The sequence below is a fragment of the Pseudoliparis swirei genome, chromosome 5 (assembly GCF_029220125.1).
Source record: "Pseudoliparis swirei isolate HS2019 ecotype Mariana Trench chromosome 5, NWPU_hadal_v1, whole genome shotgun sequence".
Lineage (NCBI taxonomy): Eukaryota > Metazoa > Chordata > Actinopteri > Perciformes > Liparidae > Pseudoliparis > Pseudoliparis swirei.
Genome location: NC_079392.1, coordinates 6,421,801 through 6,440,746, shown reverse-complemented (window position 1 = coordinate 6,440,746; position 18,946 = coordinate 6,421,801). Strand labels below are relative to the sequence as shown.

General features: G+C 42.6%; 2 protein-coding genes across 3 annotated transcripts; both read right to left on the bottom strand.

Moving 5' to 3' along the window:
* Window positions 1-988: 988 nt before the first annotated feature.
* Window positions 989-11,846, bottom strand: hs2st1b (heparan sulfate 2-O-sulfotransferase 1b). Its single transcript, XM_056414362.1, has 7 exons — window positions 10,867-11,846; window positions 8,294-8,535; window positions 4,228-4,313; window positions 3,728-3,866; window positions 3,534-3,631; window positions 2,806-2,963; window positions 989-1,904 (listed from the first exon to the last, which is right to left on the bottom strand). Exons 1-7 carry the CDS (start codon window positions 10,988-10,990, stop codon window positions 1,648-1,650), a joined length of 1,104 nt encoding a protein of 367 aa, XP_056270337.1. The 5' UTR covers window positions 10,991-11,846; the 3' UTR covers window positions 989-1,647.
* Window positions 11,847-14,177: 2,331 nt separating this feature from the next.
* LOC130193702 (claudin-18-like) lies at window positions 14,178-18,618 on the bottom strand. Of its 2 annotated transcripts, none has more exons than XM_056414363.1 (5): window positions 18,238-18,618; window positions 15,295-15,459; window positions 15,057-15,201; window positions 14,868-14,981; window positions 14,178-14,571 (listed from the first exon to the last, which is right to left on the bottom strand). In XM_056414363.1, the coding sequence occupies exons 1-5, from the start codon at window positions 18,455-18,457 to the stop codon at window positions 14,445-14,447; spliced, it is 771 nt and encodes a 256-aa protein (XP_056270338.1). In that variant the 5' UTR covers window positions 18,458-18,618; the 3' UTR covers window positions 14,178-14,444. The 2 variants fall into 2 exon arrangements, with proteins under 2 accessions (XP_056270338.1, XP_056270339.1); XM_056414364.1 differs by lacking the exon at window positions 18,238-18,618 and adding an exon at window positions 17,432-17,700.
* Window positions 18,619-18,946: the final 328 nt, after the last annotated feature.

The window sequence follows — 18,946 nt, the reverse complement described above, 5'->3', positions numbered from 1 at the left end:
ATTTGTATTGTTAATGGTAATGCGCCATCGGTTTGTTCCATTTGGCTTTGCACAGGTGCATTTAATGGGGGCTCTGCGCTCACCGCCTGCTGCGCCGGAGCATGTTCTCAGGAAGGACCACAGCGCCCTCTGGTGGCTGGGGGCGGAACTGCGAGGCTGAAACCAGACAACGTGCTCCCAAGGTGAGAGGGAGAAGCAGAAACTACATGCAACCCCCCCCCCCCCTTTTTAAATAAAATGAAATAGATTAATAAAATGAAGGTAAAAAAAAGTCTTATTCCGAAAAGAACACCAACAAAAATGTCAAAATGTCAAAGAATACCAAAGCGGAACAGACTTCTGAATTCTCGCGTTCCTAATTGACCTCTAAATTCATTGGCTAACAATCGATATATATAGAGTTTGGCACTTGTTTCTTCTAATTGAGATGAAGTCATTATCAGACTGTATTCATCTCATTCATGAAAACAATGTTCCGGTACGCCCGCGGGCTGAATTGTTAATTGAGTTCTATTTTCTGAGGTTTTTTCTGGCAGCCTCTCTCCCCTTTGGTGCTCGTCTCCGTGGCGACGCGAGAACAAGCCGTGGACCGGTGGAGCGTGCCGGTCGGACCGGATTTATGGAGCGAAAAAGTGGACCCAAATAAGTTCGTAGGTATTAAATACACCTGGTAAGCGTATATACACTGTCTACAAGTTGTGCTATAACGTATAACAAATAGACTTATATTTAAAAGCTACGGTGTTTTACAAGCCTTTCTTTATGATGGCCACTGGACATGAGCAGTATAGCTAAATAAATGATGTCATACACCGACTTGGATAATTGTTGCGCAATTTTTTGTTAACCCTACTAACAAAATTGCACGATGGGAAATGTTGAACTTTGACGATCACGGGACCGCAATGTTACGAGCTCCTTCCTCCTCATCATCACGACACTCAGCTTCTCTTAGAAGGGAACACAGTGAGGATGAAAGGAGCCAGGAAAGTTATGCACTTTTGTTTTCATGGTTGTTAATGAGGTGTGACACACACACACACACACACTTCACCTCCACCGCTGTAACCTGGACTCTGCTGCAGTCGTGTCAGCAGCTTCATCAAAAGACGATCAGCACTCATGAGATGGTAAACAAGTCAGAAAATAGAGAACATCGCAGAAGGATGAAAAAAAATAATAGAAAAACGTGTCACGCCCCTTAAAGGATGCAACGGTCCATTCTTTGTTACTTTTGCTTCTAGTTGGTCCAAAAACACGTTAATACAGTATTATGTACAAAAACAGCTCGGATTTTTTTTTTTTTTTTACAATTTCAACATTTAAACAATGTGTGCACCAAAAATGGAAAATGGAAAGTGTGCACAGGTAACACACGTCAGAGAAACACACACGTCACGACGGGTTCAAACGAGTCGAGCTTTGAGGCTTTCATCTCGGTGCTTTGCTATTTTTTTCTCATTCCCTCCCGATCTGGGTTTGAATTCTTTCTCACCGTTCTGACTGTTTATCCACGTCAAGTTCTCCCAACAGCTGCTCCCGCAATAAAACAATTATAATGAGACGCATTCCGCCGAGAGGCCGCGGGAAGACTTCCTGCACCGAGGAGAGGAAGCTCGATGAACCGGCTGCCATTGCGATCGAGTGTCACGGCGTCTCTGTCGCGGCGACCTTTCGTCGGTTCGCTTTGGGGTAGATCTTCTCGTAGAAGAAGCTCTCGGGCAGGACGAGGAGCTCCCCGTCTTTTTCCCGGACGGCGTGGGCGCGCACAAACTGAAACTGTTCGAGGGCGTACTCGTAAAACTCGTTTTCGATCTTCCAGATGTCCGACTGCCGCAGCTTGGCGATCGTCTCCTTGCTGGGGGGCTTTTTGTCCCTGGTCTTTCGCAGGTGGGACTTCTTCCCTGTGGGAGGGGGAGGGGAGGGGGGATAGAGGGAGGTCTCATGTCAGTCTCACTGTGTTACACCGGATCATGACTGCACTACAGAGAGAGACCACTAGTGGGCGCCACGAACGGAAAGAAAAAGTAACATTCAACCAAAAATGTGACAATAACAACAGTTTGGAGAAGAGATAAGATGAGAGCGGATTTATCGGCCAATGACCCCGTTTTTCATTTACTGTACAAACTAGATGACGTGTTGGGTCAGTGGTTAGCAGGGGGTTGTCGGTTCAATCCCCGCCCTAGTCGACGTGTCCTTGAGCGAGACACTTCTCCCTGTAGCTGTGTCTGTTTATGAATGTAACACGTAAAGTGTCTTTGAGTACCTTAACCCTCCTGTTACCTTTACATTTACTAACATATTTTACCCTCGGGGTCAATTTGACCCCAGCAATTAAAACCTCCAGAAAATTATTAGAATTAATATTGTTTCCAAGTTTAAGTGTGAGGTACTTTATGTTTGTTTGTTGACTACCTAAATAGCCCTTTAAATATATAAAAAAGTTGATATTTCTTATATGTTTGACACAGTGAAAAACAGCCTGGGGTCAAATTGACCCCAAAGAACACAGACGTTAAACATTGAATGGGGTCAAGTTGACCCGAAAGGTAACAGGAGGGTTAAAAAGCGCCAGATGAATTAAATGGATTATTATTATTAAATACAATTATAAATCTACAGCTGGCCATAATAAAAAACATCTTTGGAATATGTTCTGTTTATGTACAACGGCCGATGCGCTGATCCGTGGCATATGGTCAGGATCCCGCGTGCTACATTGTTAAATGCCGCTCTTATAAAATCGCGCTGAGCGCTGCCGCCCCCCCCCCCCGCCCCCGCCCCCCGACCTTGAGTTCCTACCCGTCCTGTAGAGCTCCGTGGCGCCCTTGAAGAAGCGGGGCAGCGCCGCCTCCAGGATCATGATGAAATCCTCCAGCTCCTCGGTGACTCCGACCAGCAGGTACCGGTCCAGCAGGTTGGACTTGGCCCGCTCCAGGGCCCAGCGGCTGCCCGCCGTCCTGCACACAAAACATCATCAGCTAGAACGGGCACTCGGTAGAGCACATACCTTCGCCGCAGCCACTTGTTTGGTACTTGGCATGAGAGTGTGGGGAGCTCGATGCCATGTGAACATGTTGGCATTAGTTGCAGGCCAATTGGATAAAAAGAAGATTTTGACCTTTTCATGACCTTAAACTTGACCTTTGACCCGATCGATCCCAAAATCGAATCAAATGGTCCCCGGATAATAACCAATCATCCCACCAAATTTCATGCGATTCGGTTTAATACTTTTTGAGTTACACGTACAAATAAATAAATAAATACACAGCGATCAAAACATAACCTCCCGCAGAATGTTTAGGTAATAACCCCGGGGGAAAAAAAGGTCACTAATTCTCACTTTGGGTGTTAAACGCCCCCGTGATAGGTTTCACTACATTCTGCGGCGCTGAACTATACGAGGGGAATCTCTAGATACGATATTTACGGCAATGTCCGTTCCCTCTCGCATATTCCCAGCGCCCTGTCCTCCTTCCCTCGGGTCGTGTTGCTGTGTCTGATGTGGCAGGTGGCGCCGCACTCACCAGCACTCTGAATGGTGGCCGCAGAAAAAGGGGATCTGAAGCCAGAGCTTCTCCGGGGCGCAGTCGGACCCGCCGGACGACACGCACTCATCAAAGGTCTGAAAGATGAAAAGGAGGCACCGCGACGCATTAACGGACCACCGGACCGCGGTCCGTCGCACAGAAAGGGCTTCCGTTGAAATAAATGCAGAAACCTTTTTGTCCCCTTGTTTCCTTCGCCGTAGACGGGGCCTGTAGTCGTCTCCAAAGCGAAGGAAGTAGTAGTACGACACCAGGCGCTCCACGGGGTCTCGCACCACATTTATGTACATGGGCGTATCCGTAGCCCCATATCTATGGGGTGACATTTAATTTGCATGGAACAGACACTTGAGGATTAGTTTCAAGTCCAACACACATCAGAACACGACACCGCCGTCTAATTAACAGTGTTGCACTATAGAAACAGCTTTTCCATCAGTGAAAGGGCGGCAGCATCATGGGGGGGGGGGGGGGGGGCTGAGACTGTACGTTAACAGGCGCTCCCTCACTGAAGAACACTCTCGCCATTAGGATAATTACCTGTGATGACTGAAACGGTAGTGTCGGGGGGGGGGGGGGGGGGATAACAATGCAATTAATCAACGCTCAAGCTAACTGTCCGCAACGCATCCCCCCGTATTCAAATGGTATTACAGGAAATGAAGGGCTTTACTTTGAGAAGTCCAGATAAGCTACGTGGCCGTGGTAGAAGCCGGGCTTCATCGCTCTCCACGAGGTGACATTCCTGACAAAGCGCACCTGTAGCCAAAGATAATGGAAACTAATCACGGAGCAGCAGGGAAACTCCAGGGAAATGGAGAGGAGGAGGAGGAGGAGAAAAGAAGCACAGCAGCAAAACAGAAACAGAACACACTGGGACAGAGACGTGGCTCTTTGATGAAGTCAAATACATTTGGATTTCTGAATGTGAGTCTTTGCCGTGTAAGAGGTTTCGTTTTTTTGTGAGAACTGATTACATGGAAATGACATCGGCTCACATTCAGCAGATGGTCTCAAAATGAAGCTCATGTGTTCAAAAAAATGTAAACTAATTGTACCTAAATGATGCAGTAGGTGAGATGTAACTTTCTGAAGAAAAAAAAGAAAAACATTTTACTTGCGGTTGACTGAAGTTCGGTTTCAGCTAAAGTAGAGTTGGTGAAACTGCATTGAGGCACGTTTAGTTCAGCAGTGTTAGGTTTTTTTGTGTCACTTCATTTTTTAAATTTGTTTCGTGATATAAACATAAAACAAGTAAAAGAATGTCAGACATAAACATATATATACACACATATAGATACCCCTACACCCATATACACACACATATATATACAAATACACACACACATACCCTCCCCCCCTCCAAAAAACCCCACAACAAAAAGACGACAACAACAACAAAAAACAACCCCGGCACCCCCTTAATTATCTTTTACTTGTAAGTGTGTAGACACCACCCTGCATCTGTATTTGCAATCCCCTCAAAATCCAAATCTTACCTGAGTATTTGACCCCTCCTCTAATTTGTAATAAAAGCCATCAGACTTTTCCATGCTTGGTCAGTTTGGCTTGAACTGTTCTTCGCCATGGCGAGCAGTGTTAGTTTGACATTTTAACTCCTTACTCAACCCGATGCTCAACTGCTTCTTCTCACCATTTTTTGGGACCAGGCCGCACCCTCCGGTTCTGAAAAGTGAAGCCGATGTGGGGAAAAGGCAAACATGCATTCTGTCTAACGGCCACCAGGGGGCGACTCCCCCTGGCTGCAAAAAGAAGTGGATGAGAAGGACTTCTCTCTTGATTCATTCCCTCAGTAAACATTGTAAACAGGAGTTTATGGTCTTCATCTCGAGTCCTCTTCAATACAGCGTGATGTGCATTCAGTAAATGATGGTGCGTTTGGACTGAAAGAGACCATAAAGCAGGGTATGCTTTAGGGCGGGGCTACCTCGTTATTTACAGCTTGCTACCAACAGCATCCGAGAAATGTAACCCGTAACACCGTGGGTGTTCTGTTCATGAAAGTTAATTGTAAATATTTCGGTTGCCTGAAAGTCTTTTGTTCAGAGTTTGGTTGTAAAAAAACGAAATGGCGACGGACAAAATGCAGAAAGCCTCCAAAATCTTTGTTGACGAACCGGTGTCGGCTTCTAACGTGTAGTTTATGTTTAACGTGCATTTGCATCCCTTCCTACAAAGAGCAGAGCACTTCACTGCCTTGTATTGGATGTTGCATTTTGTTTATTTAGGAGAACATCCTTAATAAAGCTGTAGATTCACATGCATCAGAGTTGGACCTGCAGTCTTCATCTCAAACTGCAAACCACAAAGTCCTTCAACTGGGTGGGCCGGCCGGCACGAAGCCTGAAACGTGAGCAGAAAACACACACTGCACCTCATCGCGGCGACAATTGAAAGACGGCAACTCGGATGAATAAATCAATTACGGAGGCAGCGGATTAAGAGGGAGGCTCAACCTCATCGCCGACAGTGGAAATTACACTGTTGGTCAATAGCATTAAACCAACACGAGATCAACTCATGTCCTAACGCTGTAATCTTTACCATCACAACATGCTTCATGGTGTCTAGAACTGGAGGACTCATTCCATGGGTTCACATCAAACTGCACCAATTTCCGTTGGATGCTGAGCAGCTTTCCTACAGCCCCCTCCATGTATGACTGTTATCTTTGACGCACACTCTGCGGCTTCAGAGAGCAGAAATAGGACAAAGTCAAACACATTGACCGGTTTTTGGCCGAGCTAAATGCTATTGTTGGATACAAATGCTCCCGGGGTAAAACGAGTTGGGCCCCGATGCGCCGGCAGACGGACTCCTTCCCCCCTCGTCTCCGGTTTTATCGTGTGTAGAGGAAACAGACCGGGTTTGCGAGATGGCAGACGGGATAATACCGTGGCGCTAGCGCGCCAAGAATAACAGCGGCGATAGCTTCGAGGCCTTTTTACACGACGTGTCCGAAGCTGCACTTCCACTGGGTGCATTCATCTCACCGGAACCGGCTGGAACACGTGTGGATCTGCACTGGACTGACGGACTTCATTCAAAACCCTCAATAAAAGCCTTCTTTTCCTTTTCATAATACCCTTGACGGCAACAATCTGGTCCTTTGTTGCCGCCCTCGCAGTAAGAAAAGCCCGTGGTTCGATTCCCGTGATTCGATTCCCCGGCTACCCGCGCCTTCTGTGAGGAGTTTGCATGTTCTGGCCGTAGCATCGGAGCTCTGCTGCTGGTTAGATACGATCAATTACAGACGTTTAGTTTAATAAAAGAACAAAGACGTCTTTAAGAAAAGGACCGTACATTACTTCTGCTGTAATCTGGCGCTATAGAGAAAATTACAGGGTGGCGGGCGGAGATTTCAGGGGGGCGGGCCGCCACCCTGGTAGAACGGTGGGGGAAACACTGCAAGGCGTGGTCTATCTCTTTTACCCAAACCGGACCATAACTTAGGAAACTAGAACGGGCACTCGGTAGAGCGCATACCTTCGCATATCACAAGATTGGCCATTGAATTATGAACATGTTGGCATTAGTTGCATGCCAATTGGATACAAATTGACCACACTATGGTAAAAAGAAGATTTTGACCTTTCCATGACCTTTGACCCGATCGATCCCAAAATCTAATCAAATGGTCCCCGGATAACAACCAATCATCCAACCAAATTTCATGCGATTCGGTTTAAGACTTTTTGAGTTATGCGAGGAACACGCATACAAATAAATAAATACATAAATACGCATTTTCAATGCGAAGGTAATGAGAATGATGCTGTGTCGGAGAAGACCCAAAACTAACGATCAAGACCATAAACTCAAATAAACTTCTTTTTTTTTAACCGAGGTAATGAATCAAGAGAGAAGTGAAGTGATTTTCTCATCGACTTCTATACAATCGGACTTCTATGCAACGGAGGAACGGCCCCCTGATGGTCAGCAGGAAGAATGCAGGTTTAGGGCACTTCTGCATCGGCCCTCACTTTTCAGACCCAAAGGTGCCGTCTGCAGTTTATATATCAAATAATAAAAGAGGCTCTGGATTATTTACACATTATCGTATGCGTAATCATTTTTTTATATATACCTCCTGTTGCCTACAATTGGGTGAAATCAGGAGAAAGCCGAGTTTCCACACTGTCCACTGGATGTTTAGCTAAAAGTCCAAAATAAAGGTTTTTTCTTTCAATTTAATATCCATAAAGCTGGAGCAGTGACGACTAGAGTCTGACTGCACTTTATATCTATTCATCCATCTGTAATCAACTACTGAAAACATGTCCTTCAGTGAATGATGACAGTTGTTTTTTTGTGCTGAACGCGAAGCCTTGAATGAAATTGTACCATTTGATAAAAATTGGGAAAACAAAGCGCAGTGACCCAAAGCCTTACGATATCTTTCAGAGCATATTTTGGCCACAACAATGGCTTATTTTTAGTTTTCCCATCTTCAGTTGCGATCTTCAGTTGCTTTGTTTCTGCTTCTCTTTGTTGTGTTGAAAACAGGATGATTAGTATCATGAGAGAAATGTGCTCACTTGAGAGGTGGAGTTGAGTTTCTATCTAGGAGCTTTTATTGGCTGGAAATCTGTATTTACAGTAAAAGTAAAACATTTTAAAATGACGTCATGACCTCTGACCTGTCGTGTTAGGAGTGGTATGTTCACATCTGTGGGGGTTTTTTCGCACTAAAGGCCAATAACGGCCGACGGCCTCACCTGGTCTTGCAGAGACATGACGGGATTGTTTTTGGTCGTATTGATGTGCAGCACGTGGAAGCGGTTCTTCCCGCAGAGGTCGTAGGCGATGTTGGTGAAGGACGTGCTGGCCGTCTTGGGCACTCGGTTGTAGATGATGACCGCGTCTTCGCTCTCGGCCGGCGGCGTCAGTTCCCGCCCGGCGGCGTCTTTGCTGTGACGCTGCTCCACTTCGGCCACCTCGTGTCGGGCGATAGTGCGTTCTGTGCGGGCCCAAAAGAATAAATTTATATCAAAAATCAGATATCACACTGGTATGGTTTTGTGCAAAAGACAGCCCACTTTCATGTCGGTTGTTTCGCCGCAAGCGTCTCCAAACAGAATCAATGTCGTGTTTCGTTTATGCGATTATGGACCGGCTAACATTTTCTGCTGCCTGGATTTTACAGCAAAAAAAAAAAAAAAAAAAAGAGGCAAAAATTGCCGATACTCGTTATTCTCATTTGGCGGCACACGCGCTAGACATGAGGCCACCGACACTACAATTAAGAGAGAAAAAAAGACAAAAGGCACATCTGTTAAAAAAAAGAAAAAAGTCCCGTCTTAATTAAGGAAAAGGCCAAAATGTCCGTCAAGATGCAACAAAAATTAAAACAAGCAATTAAGCCGTTGAGCATATCGACGAGAGGCATCATTAAAAGTGTTTTCTCCCACTTCTCGTCTCCGTTGAAATGTTAATTAAAGCCAATTACTGGGACGGCCTCGACAGAATCTCGTGGATCGGCTGCGTGTCGCTCGATGCATCGCGGCCGGCTCTTCCTGTGTCTGAACACGAGGAGAGGCCATCGGCCTGCAGGATGTTGGTAACACGCGTCAACAGGCAGGCGGAGGGAGTTCCCTCTCCTTACAAGATATTGCGCAGGAACCGAAGAGGCAGTCGGCCGCTCAGACGAAGCAGGGTTCGTACGCATGTCGACCGATGGATTTCCATGACTTTAAACCAAATTTTCGTGAAATCTCGGTGTATACACACATTAACGAGGCAATATTTTCATTAAAAGAATATATTCATATAAATGTTTATTCTTTTAATCAAACGACGACAAATAACTGGGTTCTGACACATTTTGACCAATGGATTTCCAGGACTTTTCCAGGACTTTTCCATGACTTTAAACCAAACTGAAATCTTGGTATAAATATGAACAATTTAGAACATTTTGCGTATTGAGAGCGGACGCCGGCTTATATTTTGAGCGTCTTTCTTTAAAAAACTTATTCATTATTTTTAAACTCCACGTGAATGAACATGCGATGATAACACATTTCCATGACTTTTCCAAAACTTTTATGATTTATGTTTTTTCCATGACTTTTCCAGGCCTGGAAATTACCATTTTAAAATTCCATGTCTTCCAGGTTTTCCATGACCGTACGAACCCTGAAATAAACATATGAATCGAAAAATGTCCATGACTTTTCCAGATATTTTTGGAAATTAAATATTTTATTAAAGGACTTTTCCAGGCCTGCAATATCTATTCTTTTGATTGGAAGGCAGTCACGAGAATTCAATGCAACACACAGTGGCTTGATATGGAAGTTTTGTAAAATTCTTTAAGTCTGAGCGTCACTTTTGTGAATAGTTTTTAAATTCGAATGACATTTGTAGAGCAATGCATTCAATGTTCAGCAATGAGCTATTATATTAAATGACATGTTTTAATATTTTAAGCTGCAAGTCTTCATATGCATTAGTTTGCCCTCTAACATGCGTGTTATATGAAACCTGTATGCATGACCTCTGTGGAACGTGTTAGAAGATGACCCCATTATATATATTATAGTGTCTATTATTATGTAAAAAGAAGAACAAATGAAGTGTGTGCAAAATACATGGCAGGGAGTAATTTGGTCTTTTATAATTACTTAGTCAACAATAGATGCAGAGAAGAATTTTAATAAAAACAAATAGGTATTTTTTCTTTGCTCAAAGTTAATTAAAAAAAATTTATTATCTTAACCCTCCTATTACCTTTGGGGTCAATTTGACCCCATTCAATGTTTACCGTCTCTAAAAAAAATGATTGACATTTTTTTGGCTTCATATTTCACAACTTTTCCTAATTTATTGAGGACAACTGGGAAAACATAACATTCACATGATATGTTTTCAATGTCCTGAACACAACTTGTACGCATCGGTGTTCTTTGGGGTCAATTTGACCCCAGGCTGTTTTTCACTGTGTAAATCATATAAGAAATATCAACTTTTTTATTTATTTAAAGGGCTATTTAGGGAACAAACAAACATAAAGTACATGACACTTAAACTTGGGAAACAATACTAATCCTAATCATTTTCTGGAGGTTTTAATTGCTGGGGTCAAAAAGGGTAAAAGATGTTCGTAAATTATCTGTCATTAACCTCATATACTGCGAACAGTAACACTAAATATAACTCCAAACCTTTGCCACAAACAAAAAACACACGACTACTTTAAAAAGACTCAAGCAGCCCTTTTCACGAATATAATTATGGAATAACATATTCTTCAGGAAGTGAACCCCGCTCTGTTCTGGTCTTGACGTACCGAGTCTGGCTCTGGACTCCTCCAGGTTCTGGATCTGGTTCTCCATGAAGAGCATCGCGAGAGCAAACACCAGAACCGCCGCGAGCTGGAACTGGACCGGCATCATGGTTCTGAGAAGCCCCATCACACCCGGGGGTGAATCATTCCGCGGAGCCGATCCCACAGCGAGGGGGTCTCAGGTCATTATTTAAACAAATGCATATACGGAAAAGGAGCTGCCTAAGTTGCTCCTTGTGGAATGAAGCTAACCAGCTCGGTTAACTAGTCGACGTTGTTTTACTTCGCTGCTAACTAGCTCACTAACTTAGGTTGTTTAGCGTCGATGGTTTCTAGTCAGCCTCGGTTCTACAGGGTTCGCTCACCGTTAGCTAACTTAGCTTCTCCGCTAACTACCCTTACAAAGTCACGTAAAGCTTAAAAAAACAGACGCTCAGTAAACTACACTGACAGCAGCCGGTGTCCAAAGTCTCCATTTAAAATGCGACTTGGCGCTGAAGCAAAAAATAAACCGTCAAAGAGACTCCGCAACTCCTCAAGTTTGGTCCAGGTGCTTGTTGCAGCTTCTGACTCCGGAGGATCACAAACCAACGCGATGTGCGCTTTACCGCCACCTGGTGGCCGGAGGGTGTATACCACGGAATAAATTGTGCAAAAACACAAACGATCAACGTCGAAAACATAGGATTTAAAATGTCTTATTCTCTGCGCAAATATTGCAGTGTTAGAAGTGGGTTTCATTATTATTATTATTATCATTATTAAAGCTCCATTCCTCCACTGACACATTAATCTTATCCCACATCTGCATCTCTGTAATCTACATTATTTAAATGCTGAACATGTTCTGAGTCTTTCCCACTTCCACTTTACTTGTCCCTTGCTGCTGCTATAAGACTTGATACTTTTGCTTAACTGCAAGTCAAATCTGGGAAGTTTGGGACAGATTTGCAATTTTTAATTGACATGTTTACTGTACAAACTGTACAGTTTGAAATCCTCATCTTGCTATATCTCATCTAGTTGCCTCAACTCCACGGTCCCTGCGAGGGAAATCTGTGTCAAAATGATGTGTCTGCTTAGGTGTTAAGTGTTGGTTATTGTCAGGCTGCCAAGTTTAGGCAAGCTACTGTAAAAATATATATACCTTAATGCAATTTGTTGGAATTTAAAGATGGTGTTACTTCTGCACTATGAGTATGACAAGTTCCACCCGAAGTCAAAGCCAGTGAAAAAGAGGCTGCAGTAAACAACAGAACGGTGATGCATGTCGCCACCAGTAGGCGGGGCCAGAGTTTCAAGGATAAAGATGCATTAGTTGGACCAGTCCAACTTTACCAAGAAAATGTTGGTTTTCATCTGGATTAAAAGGACAAACTCACTTTATAAGAATCTCCATGGGGGCCTAATCCAAGACAGATAAGTGCAACATGTGTCTGCAATTAATTCATATCATACAGGTCTTTATAGAAATGACACTATTTCTGGGAGACAAGGAAGAGGTAACTTGTTAAAAACAACTTTTGGTCAAATTTCTCATCATCTTTCTGTTTTTATTTTGTTTTAAGTCAATAAACTGAAGAGCTGTGGGACATAAGAGATTCATTAACATTTAAAGAACATGTGCTAAATAACAAGTTTCTGCTTAAGAAACATTACCTATGATTGATGACGATAATTTACCAGCAAATCGCAATTAAAATCCTCTTGAAGTCTGGGCTTCAAAAGGCCTGTTCTTATTGATGCTCCCTTCCCAAGTGGAACAACGCATGTCCATGCAGGTTGTGTCGGATTTTCCACAATTTAAATATCTAAAGGCCTTGTAGAAGTGTTACAATAATTCCCAGTTTACCCTCACCCTGAGCTCTCCATCCGTGAGCCGTACTGGAGATATGAGAGCGCAGTCCAAGCCACACCTCCTCTGACATGGAAAAAGACTAAGTAGAAAAGGAGCTTGTCCTCACATTGTCTTAATGCAGAGCTATTACTAAATTTAATTAAAAACAAAAATGACTCGCTTTAAGTGTAATTAAGTGGTACCACCTACTTATTACTTCCATTAATTGTATTATCAAGAAATGGGATTTCATGCAAATCATCTAAAACCCTTTCCTGCCCGTTCCCTGGGAAATATAGACATATCCCAAAGGAGTGACAGAGCGCGTGCGCCTGGGTATCAAAGACCGGTCGAGAACAAGGCTTTCGTCAACCATCTGCGGGAAACCATTTACTTTATTCTATTAGAAGGCAACAATTATGTTATTCATCATATGGTGCTGGAGGGATGGAGATAACAGGTAACAACTACCATGGATAAACTGATGGCCACTGCATTTTGTATTGATAACACTAATGGGATAAACAACAACACAATATTCCAAAGGGTTTGTTGTCTTCAGATGTGTTGATGGTCTTTTTCATGACCGTCTACGTACAGATAAAATGTGACTTTTTATGGTGCACAGTGGGCATCATTTAGTTTCCGTGTGGGAAACTTTTACGACCGTATTTTAAACGCGCAGTGGGGAATCTTTTCCGTTCATTTATTGAATTGAATGGTGGAACAGCCGGTGTATGCGTGACTTCACATAGTTATGTAATTTTTCTATTTTAGAAATGTATTTATAGGTGTGCAATCACACCTATAAATACATATTACGCATTCTTAATATCAAGGCACGTGTATATCAGGAGCGGGTTGCGGATGCTATTCATAAAGCTCTAGCCAGATTAACTTAAGAAATGACCTAGCTAGTCAAAAACTAAAACCGGAGCAGAACTTATAAAGTTAAACTTGTCCAGGTCCCTAAAGAAATACCAGACAAGCCTTTCGTTAGTGTAGGCATGACTTTGTTTCATTTATACACAGCCACATGGTGAAATACAGGGAGACATGGCTCGTCTCCGATTAAGCTAACCTCACCAACGTTACGTGGTCATTTAAGCTAACGGTATTGACATGTTTTATAATTTGAGCTCTGCTGGGTTCATTTTGGCAAAATGTAACTTCACAAAAGTTCACAATGCAACTAAACCACATCAAGTGTCAGGTAAGATACATCAAATTATCATCTCTTTTAAACCTCCAGTTTAAACGGGAGCTATATTAGCAAGCTCATACTACTTTTGTTACTGCTAGCTATACAACAGCTGCACCTGGCATTTACTGGGTGTTAAAACAACGACATTATAAATAGTTTGTTTTGCAGCTTGTGATGCATACATCTACACTTAGTTACCGCTATGTTAAGTTTAATAGGTTACAAACGGCTGCTGCGCCCTGTCCCCGTTCAGTCTATCAATATCTTCATATCTTTGAATTATACAAAAGTTTTTTTTATTTCACAAAAAATACCACAATATGAATCACAAAACAACATTTGATAATTAGGATTATATGATGTTACAACTTTATATATATTTAAAAACCCACTATTAGTGTTTAGCAGTTCAGCCAAATTAAGGTAGAGAGAAATAAGAAAAAAACCACTTTCCCCATGAATACAGGGTCAAAACACACAAAAACAGCATCACAGTGCAGCAGAATATAAAAGAGACATATCCATAAGAGTTAAATAATTCTACACATAGTCAAATTTCTGGTTTCCATCCACACTCTGGGCCCTGTAGGACTGGGCTGGATGGGATCGGGGGTCGGTCTTGTACATAGTTTGGTGAGAGGCGGCTTTGTAGGTCATCCCGTCGTTCCTGAAGAATAGCAGAGCATAAGCAACTTTAAATAAAAGACAGCTAAGAAAACAAAGTAGAGTTTTTTAAATGTCTTTTAAGCTGCTGCAGTGAATTATAACATCCAAACTCACACTCATCCGTCTCTGAATATCCCACCACTCATGACTCACTTGATATTTAATTGCGAACATACAATCTGTTCTAATATTTTGCATTTAGCACCTGTTTACTAGTCACTTATGTCAGAATATCTCCTGTATTAAAAGTTGCCGCCCGGTGATTTTTAAGCTCAGAAAAGTTTACAGTGATGTTACCGTTGCTTTCCGTCCTGGGCCATTCCGCGGCAGGCCAGGCACATCATGATACCTCCAATGAACAAGACGGCGCCGCCGATCCACCCCACGAAAAGAGCGGGACCAAAAGTGTACCTGAAAGAAAACTGAGGGTTAGTAAATCATAAAGTGCTGCGGCAGATAAAACCGCCATCTTAACTTCATTTTTACCTCGGAGTCAGAGATCCTGAGAGTCCTCCGATACCCCCGCCACTCATTCCTCCCATGCTGAGCCCGCTTCCGGCGTACGACGCAAACCGAAAACTTTGCACAACCAAGTTCGCAAAGGCCGACACGCCGGCAATGGCACAGATCCCTGCAAATTAAGAAGCAAACAGAGGAGAGGGATGAGTGAAAAACGGCATCGCTGCAGCAACGGGACGAGACGCTGTTGTGAACGCGACTGCACCTGCGAGAACGTTCATGATCCCAGCTGTCAAGGTCATGGTGGCTTTGATGTTGTCGTCCATGCTCCCCATTTTCAAGCACTTCATTGAAAATATGGCGATCAGGCTGCCGATGGCTCCGAGGATAATACCAACGACCATCAAGGCCCTCACAGCCTGCAGCAGAGCTGAAAGTCAAAAGTGATGCCGTTCAGAAAAAATTCCCCACAGAACGATATCTGCCCATTAAATGGATTTGCAAGCCGAACACATTTATTTAATTACCGTACAATTCTGAGGTATTTTTATTTAACTTGTACTAATGACTTAGGTTAGGGTTTGCAACATGGATGCATATGATCATAAATAAATGATGATGCGGTTTTTTTTCTCTAAAAGTCAAAGTAGTTATATAAGTTTTATAAAACTTCCCAACAGGATATAAAGTTGTTAAAATTAGCGTCATCTCGACTAGCTATATAACACAAAAACTAGTGATGATGTTCCTTTAATTAACATATACAATCGCAAAACACAATATTTATACTGTAAATATACTTTCCTGTTGATTGTGTAATTGTGACAAAGTATTTTCACACTTAATATATACTTTATATATACTACAAAACACACAATAAATAATTTGTTATCATTTACATTTTAAATTCTCATACTTTAGATATTGTCTGACTTACAAGGAACCAGGGATGTCCTGGAATGCTTTTATTTGTGTGTGTATATATACAGGACTGTCTCAGAAAATTAGAATATTGTGATGAAGTTCTTTATTTTCTGTAATGCAATTAAAAAAACAAAAATGTCATGCATTCTGGATTCATTACAAATCAACTGAAATATTGCAAGCCTTTTATTCTTTTAATATTGCTGATTATGGCTTACAGCTTAAGAAAACTCTAAAATCCTATCTCATAAAATGTTAATATTTCCTCAGACCAAGTAAAAAAAAAGATTTATAACAGCTGAGTGTTTGTCAAGGCTCAGGAAACCCTTGCAGGTGTTTCGAGTTAATTAGACAATTCAAGTGATTTGTTTAATACCCTACTAGTATACTTTTTCATGATATTCTAATATTTAGAGATAGGATATTTGAGTTTTCTTAAGCTGTAAGCCATAATCAGCAATAAATCAGAATAAAAGGCGTGCAATATTTCAGTTGATTTGTAATGAATCCAGAATGCATGACATTTTTGTTTTTTTAATTGCATTACAGAAAATAAAGAACTTCATCACAATATTCTAATTTTCTGAGAGTCCTGTATATATCACCTTTGATTAATTAACAGTAATTACTGTATTCTTAAATACTCAAGTTCAAATTGTACTTGTCTTGCACCATTTCCTACAAGGCAGTGGGTACTGTAGTACATGTATACCTGTACAATAAGGTAGAAACACACTTAGACACATCTACACGGGTATACTTACATGTACAAACACATATTCAAAAACAACACCCATGACTTCAGGGGGTGCTGAAAAGTATTTACTTTGCTCCTTATGAACGTCAAAAAGTACTGGAATGTCGTTTTACCCCATGCATTAGCATTTTTATGAACAAACTAATGCACATGTATATCAGGAATATACTTTAAATGCCACTTAAGAGAGCTGACCACTCTGGGAATTTCTTTACAATTCAAATAAATTAAAGTAGAAAGTGAATTATTTCTTTTTTCCAGCAGCAGCGATATAAAAAGTCCTAAATCAAGGCGCCATGAGTGAAACATATTGACCCAAATGCCATCTTTCAATAGCCTGAGATATTGTACCTGTATTATTCCAGACTTAAGCCTTTAAGACCGTATGTACAATATGCTCGACACTACATTCCGCTGTTAAGTACAGATTGTGGAAATGTACTTTACATTGTGTGACACTCCGGTAAAGCTTGTGCTTGCTCAGCTAAGCTTTGGATGTCTCATCAAATTTCCATTAGATTCCAGAGAGACACCATCACCATCTTTTCTGCAGCCCACTGCATTTTCATGCAGGCGGGAAATGGGAGAAAATCTGCCCTAAAACCTCCCGAATATTCTAAAGTACCTTCCGGGGGTCCTTTTGGAAAATGTTCTCCTTAATCCCACCACGTGACGGAACGTTTGATAAATGTCTTCTTCTGTCCGAGTGTAATTCTCTTACCCGGCAGTCCCAGGATGGTGAAATACGGCCTGCACTGCGACGTGCCGTACGCCGTCCCGACACACGAGTTCCACAACCCAGAGTAGGTGTAGATGTTCGTCACGATCGTGAACGATCGATCCTGCAGCCTCCACATGTCCATTGCCGTCGCGGCGGAAATCAAGAATAGCCCCAACGCGGACAACATGAAGCCCGCTAACTGAATCAGCGAGGCCGCCATCTTAGGTGTCCCGCTCAAATGAAGTTACCGCCAATGTCCCGGAGTCGTGAAATGGCAGAGGCTGAGCTCCCGCTTATCTTTTATGTACGCTTCCGCGAGGAACAGGTCTTATCTGATGCTTACCACATTTTTTTCGAGAGTCTTTGTCCAGGTTTCGGGTAAACGCTGATGATGACAATTCCCCACCCCACCCACCACCACCCTCTTATTAACAAAGGGTGCGGTTCGTCATCATTTCCCCATAATTCTTCGTAAACAATGGCAGGAAACGGTTTGATATTATTTTTCTCCGGGCCTTCAATTTCTATGAATGATAACCTGATGATTCAACGCTTTTTTTACACCCCCCCCCCCCAATAAGTAACATCATTAGCATAATAGACCCCACACGTACCGCCATATTGACCTGTTTACTTCACGTTCTCTTAGAACCTGGCTATAAAGTCAAGTGTGGGGATTTTCTGCCGTCAACCCCCCAGAAAAATCGACATTTTTATATATTTATAGAGGTATTTTTTTGGTTCCTTGAAGTATTTCCGTCCATGTTGCGTCATCGTTGCTCATGACAAGAATAAAAAGCGTATACCTGGCAGTCCCAGGATGGTGAAGTACGGTCGGCACTCTGTGAAGCCGGAGCTCTGCCGGACGCACGAGTTCCACAGGCCCGAGTACGAGAACACGGCCGTCACGGGGTTGTCGAAGAGGTCTTGCGTCGACCACTGGTCCATCCCTGTCGCCGCGATTATCCCCGCCACCCCTAACAGACTGAGGAGGAAGCCCATCACCTGACAGATAGTGGCCACCATGGCGCCGTCTTTAATCTGCTGTTCCCGGTGAGAGAGAGAGAGAGAAAGAAAGGAAAAAGTGCCACTTCGAAAGGATTCCAACGCCAACGGCCTCTCTGCGCTGCGGCCGCGTGTTTGAATATGATATCGGCAGGCGTGAAGTCAAGAAATACTTCCCCAGTGACCCCGTGCTTGTTTGCACACAGCCCAGTCATGTAGGTACGAAGCAGTTGGGTGGAGCGTATTAGTAAAAAAAAAAAAAAAAAAAAAAGATTAGTATTGCTTATTATTCCTGGTCAGTGAAGGGATTCTCTAATTTTTTTGTGTTAACAGTGTTTGTCAAAAACCTGCACTGCTGCTGCTTATGTTTTTTTTCTTTCTGGCAGCTGTACTTCTTAGTACTTTAAATTCAAAATGTCATTGGTTGAAGCTGTTTTGAATTCATCAAGCGTCAAGACCCCGACACGTATTTCAGATAACTCTCAATCGGCTTCTCCCTACGAGTGCTGG

Coding starts and splice junctions, on each gene's coding strand:
- hs2st1b (XM_056414362.1), bottom strand. CDS start 10,990: ATGGGGCTTCTCAGAACCATGATGCCGGTCCAGTTCCAGCTCGCGGCG. Junction 3,632..3,727: donor GGAAACAAGGGGACAAAAAG/GTTTCTGCATTT, acceptor TTCATCTTTCAG/ACCTTTGATGAGTGCGTGTC. Junction 2,964..3,533: donor GGCCACCATTCAGAGTGCTG/GTGAGTGCGGCG, acceptor TTTTGTGTGCAG/GACGGCGGGCAGCCGCTGGG.
- LOC130193702 (XM_056414363.1), bottom strand. CDS start 18,457: ATGGTGGCCACTATCTGTCAGGTGATGGGCTTCCTCCTCAGTCTGTTA. Junction 15,460..18,237: donor CACCATCCTGGGACTGCCAG/GTATACGCTTTT, acceptor TTTGACTTTCAG/CTCTGCTGCAGGCTGTGAGG. Junction 14,982..15,056: donor TCAGGATCTCTGACTCCGAG/GTAAAAATGAAG, acceptor GTTTTCTTTCAG/GTACACTTTTGGTCCCGCTC.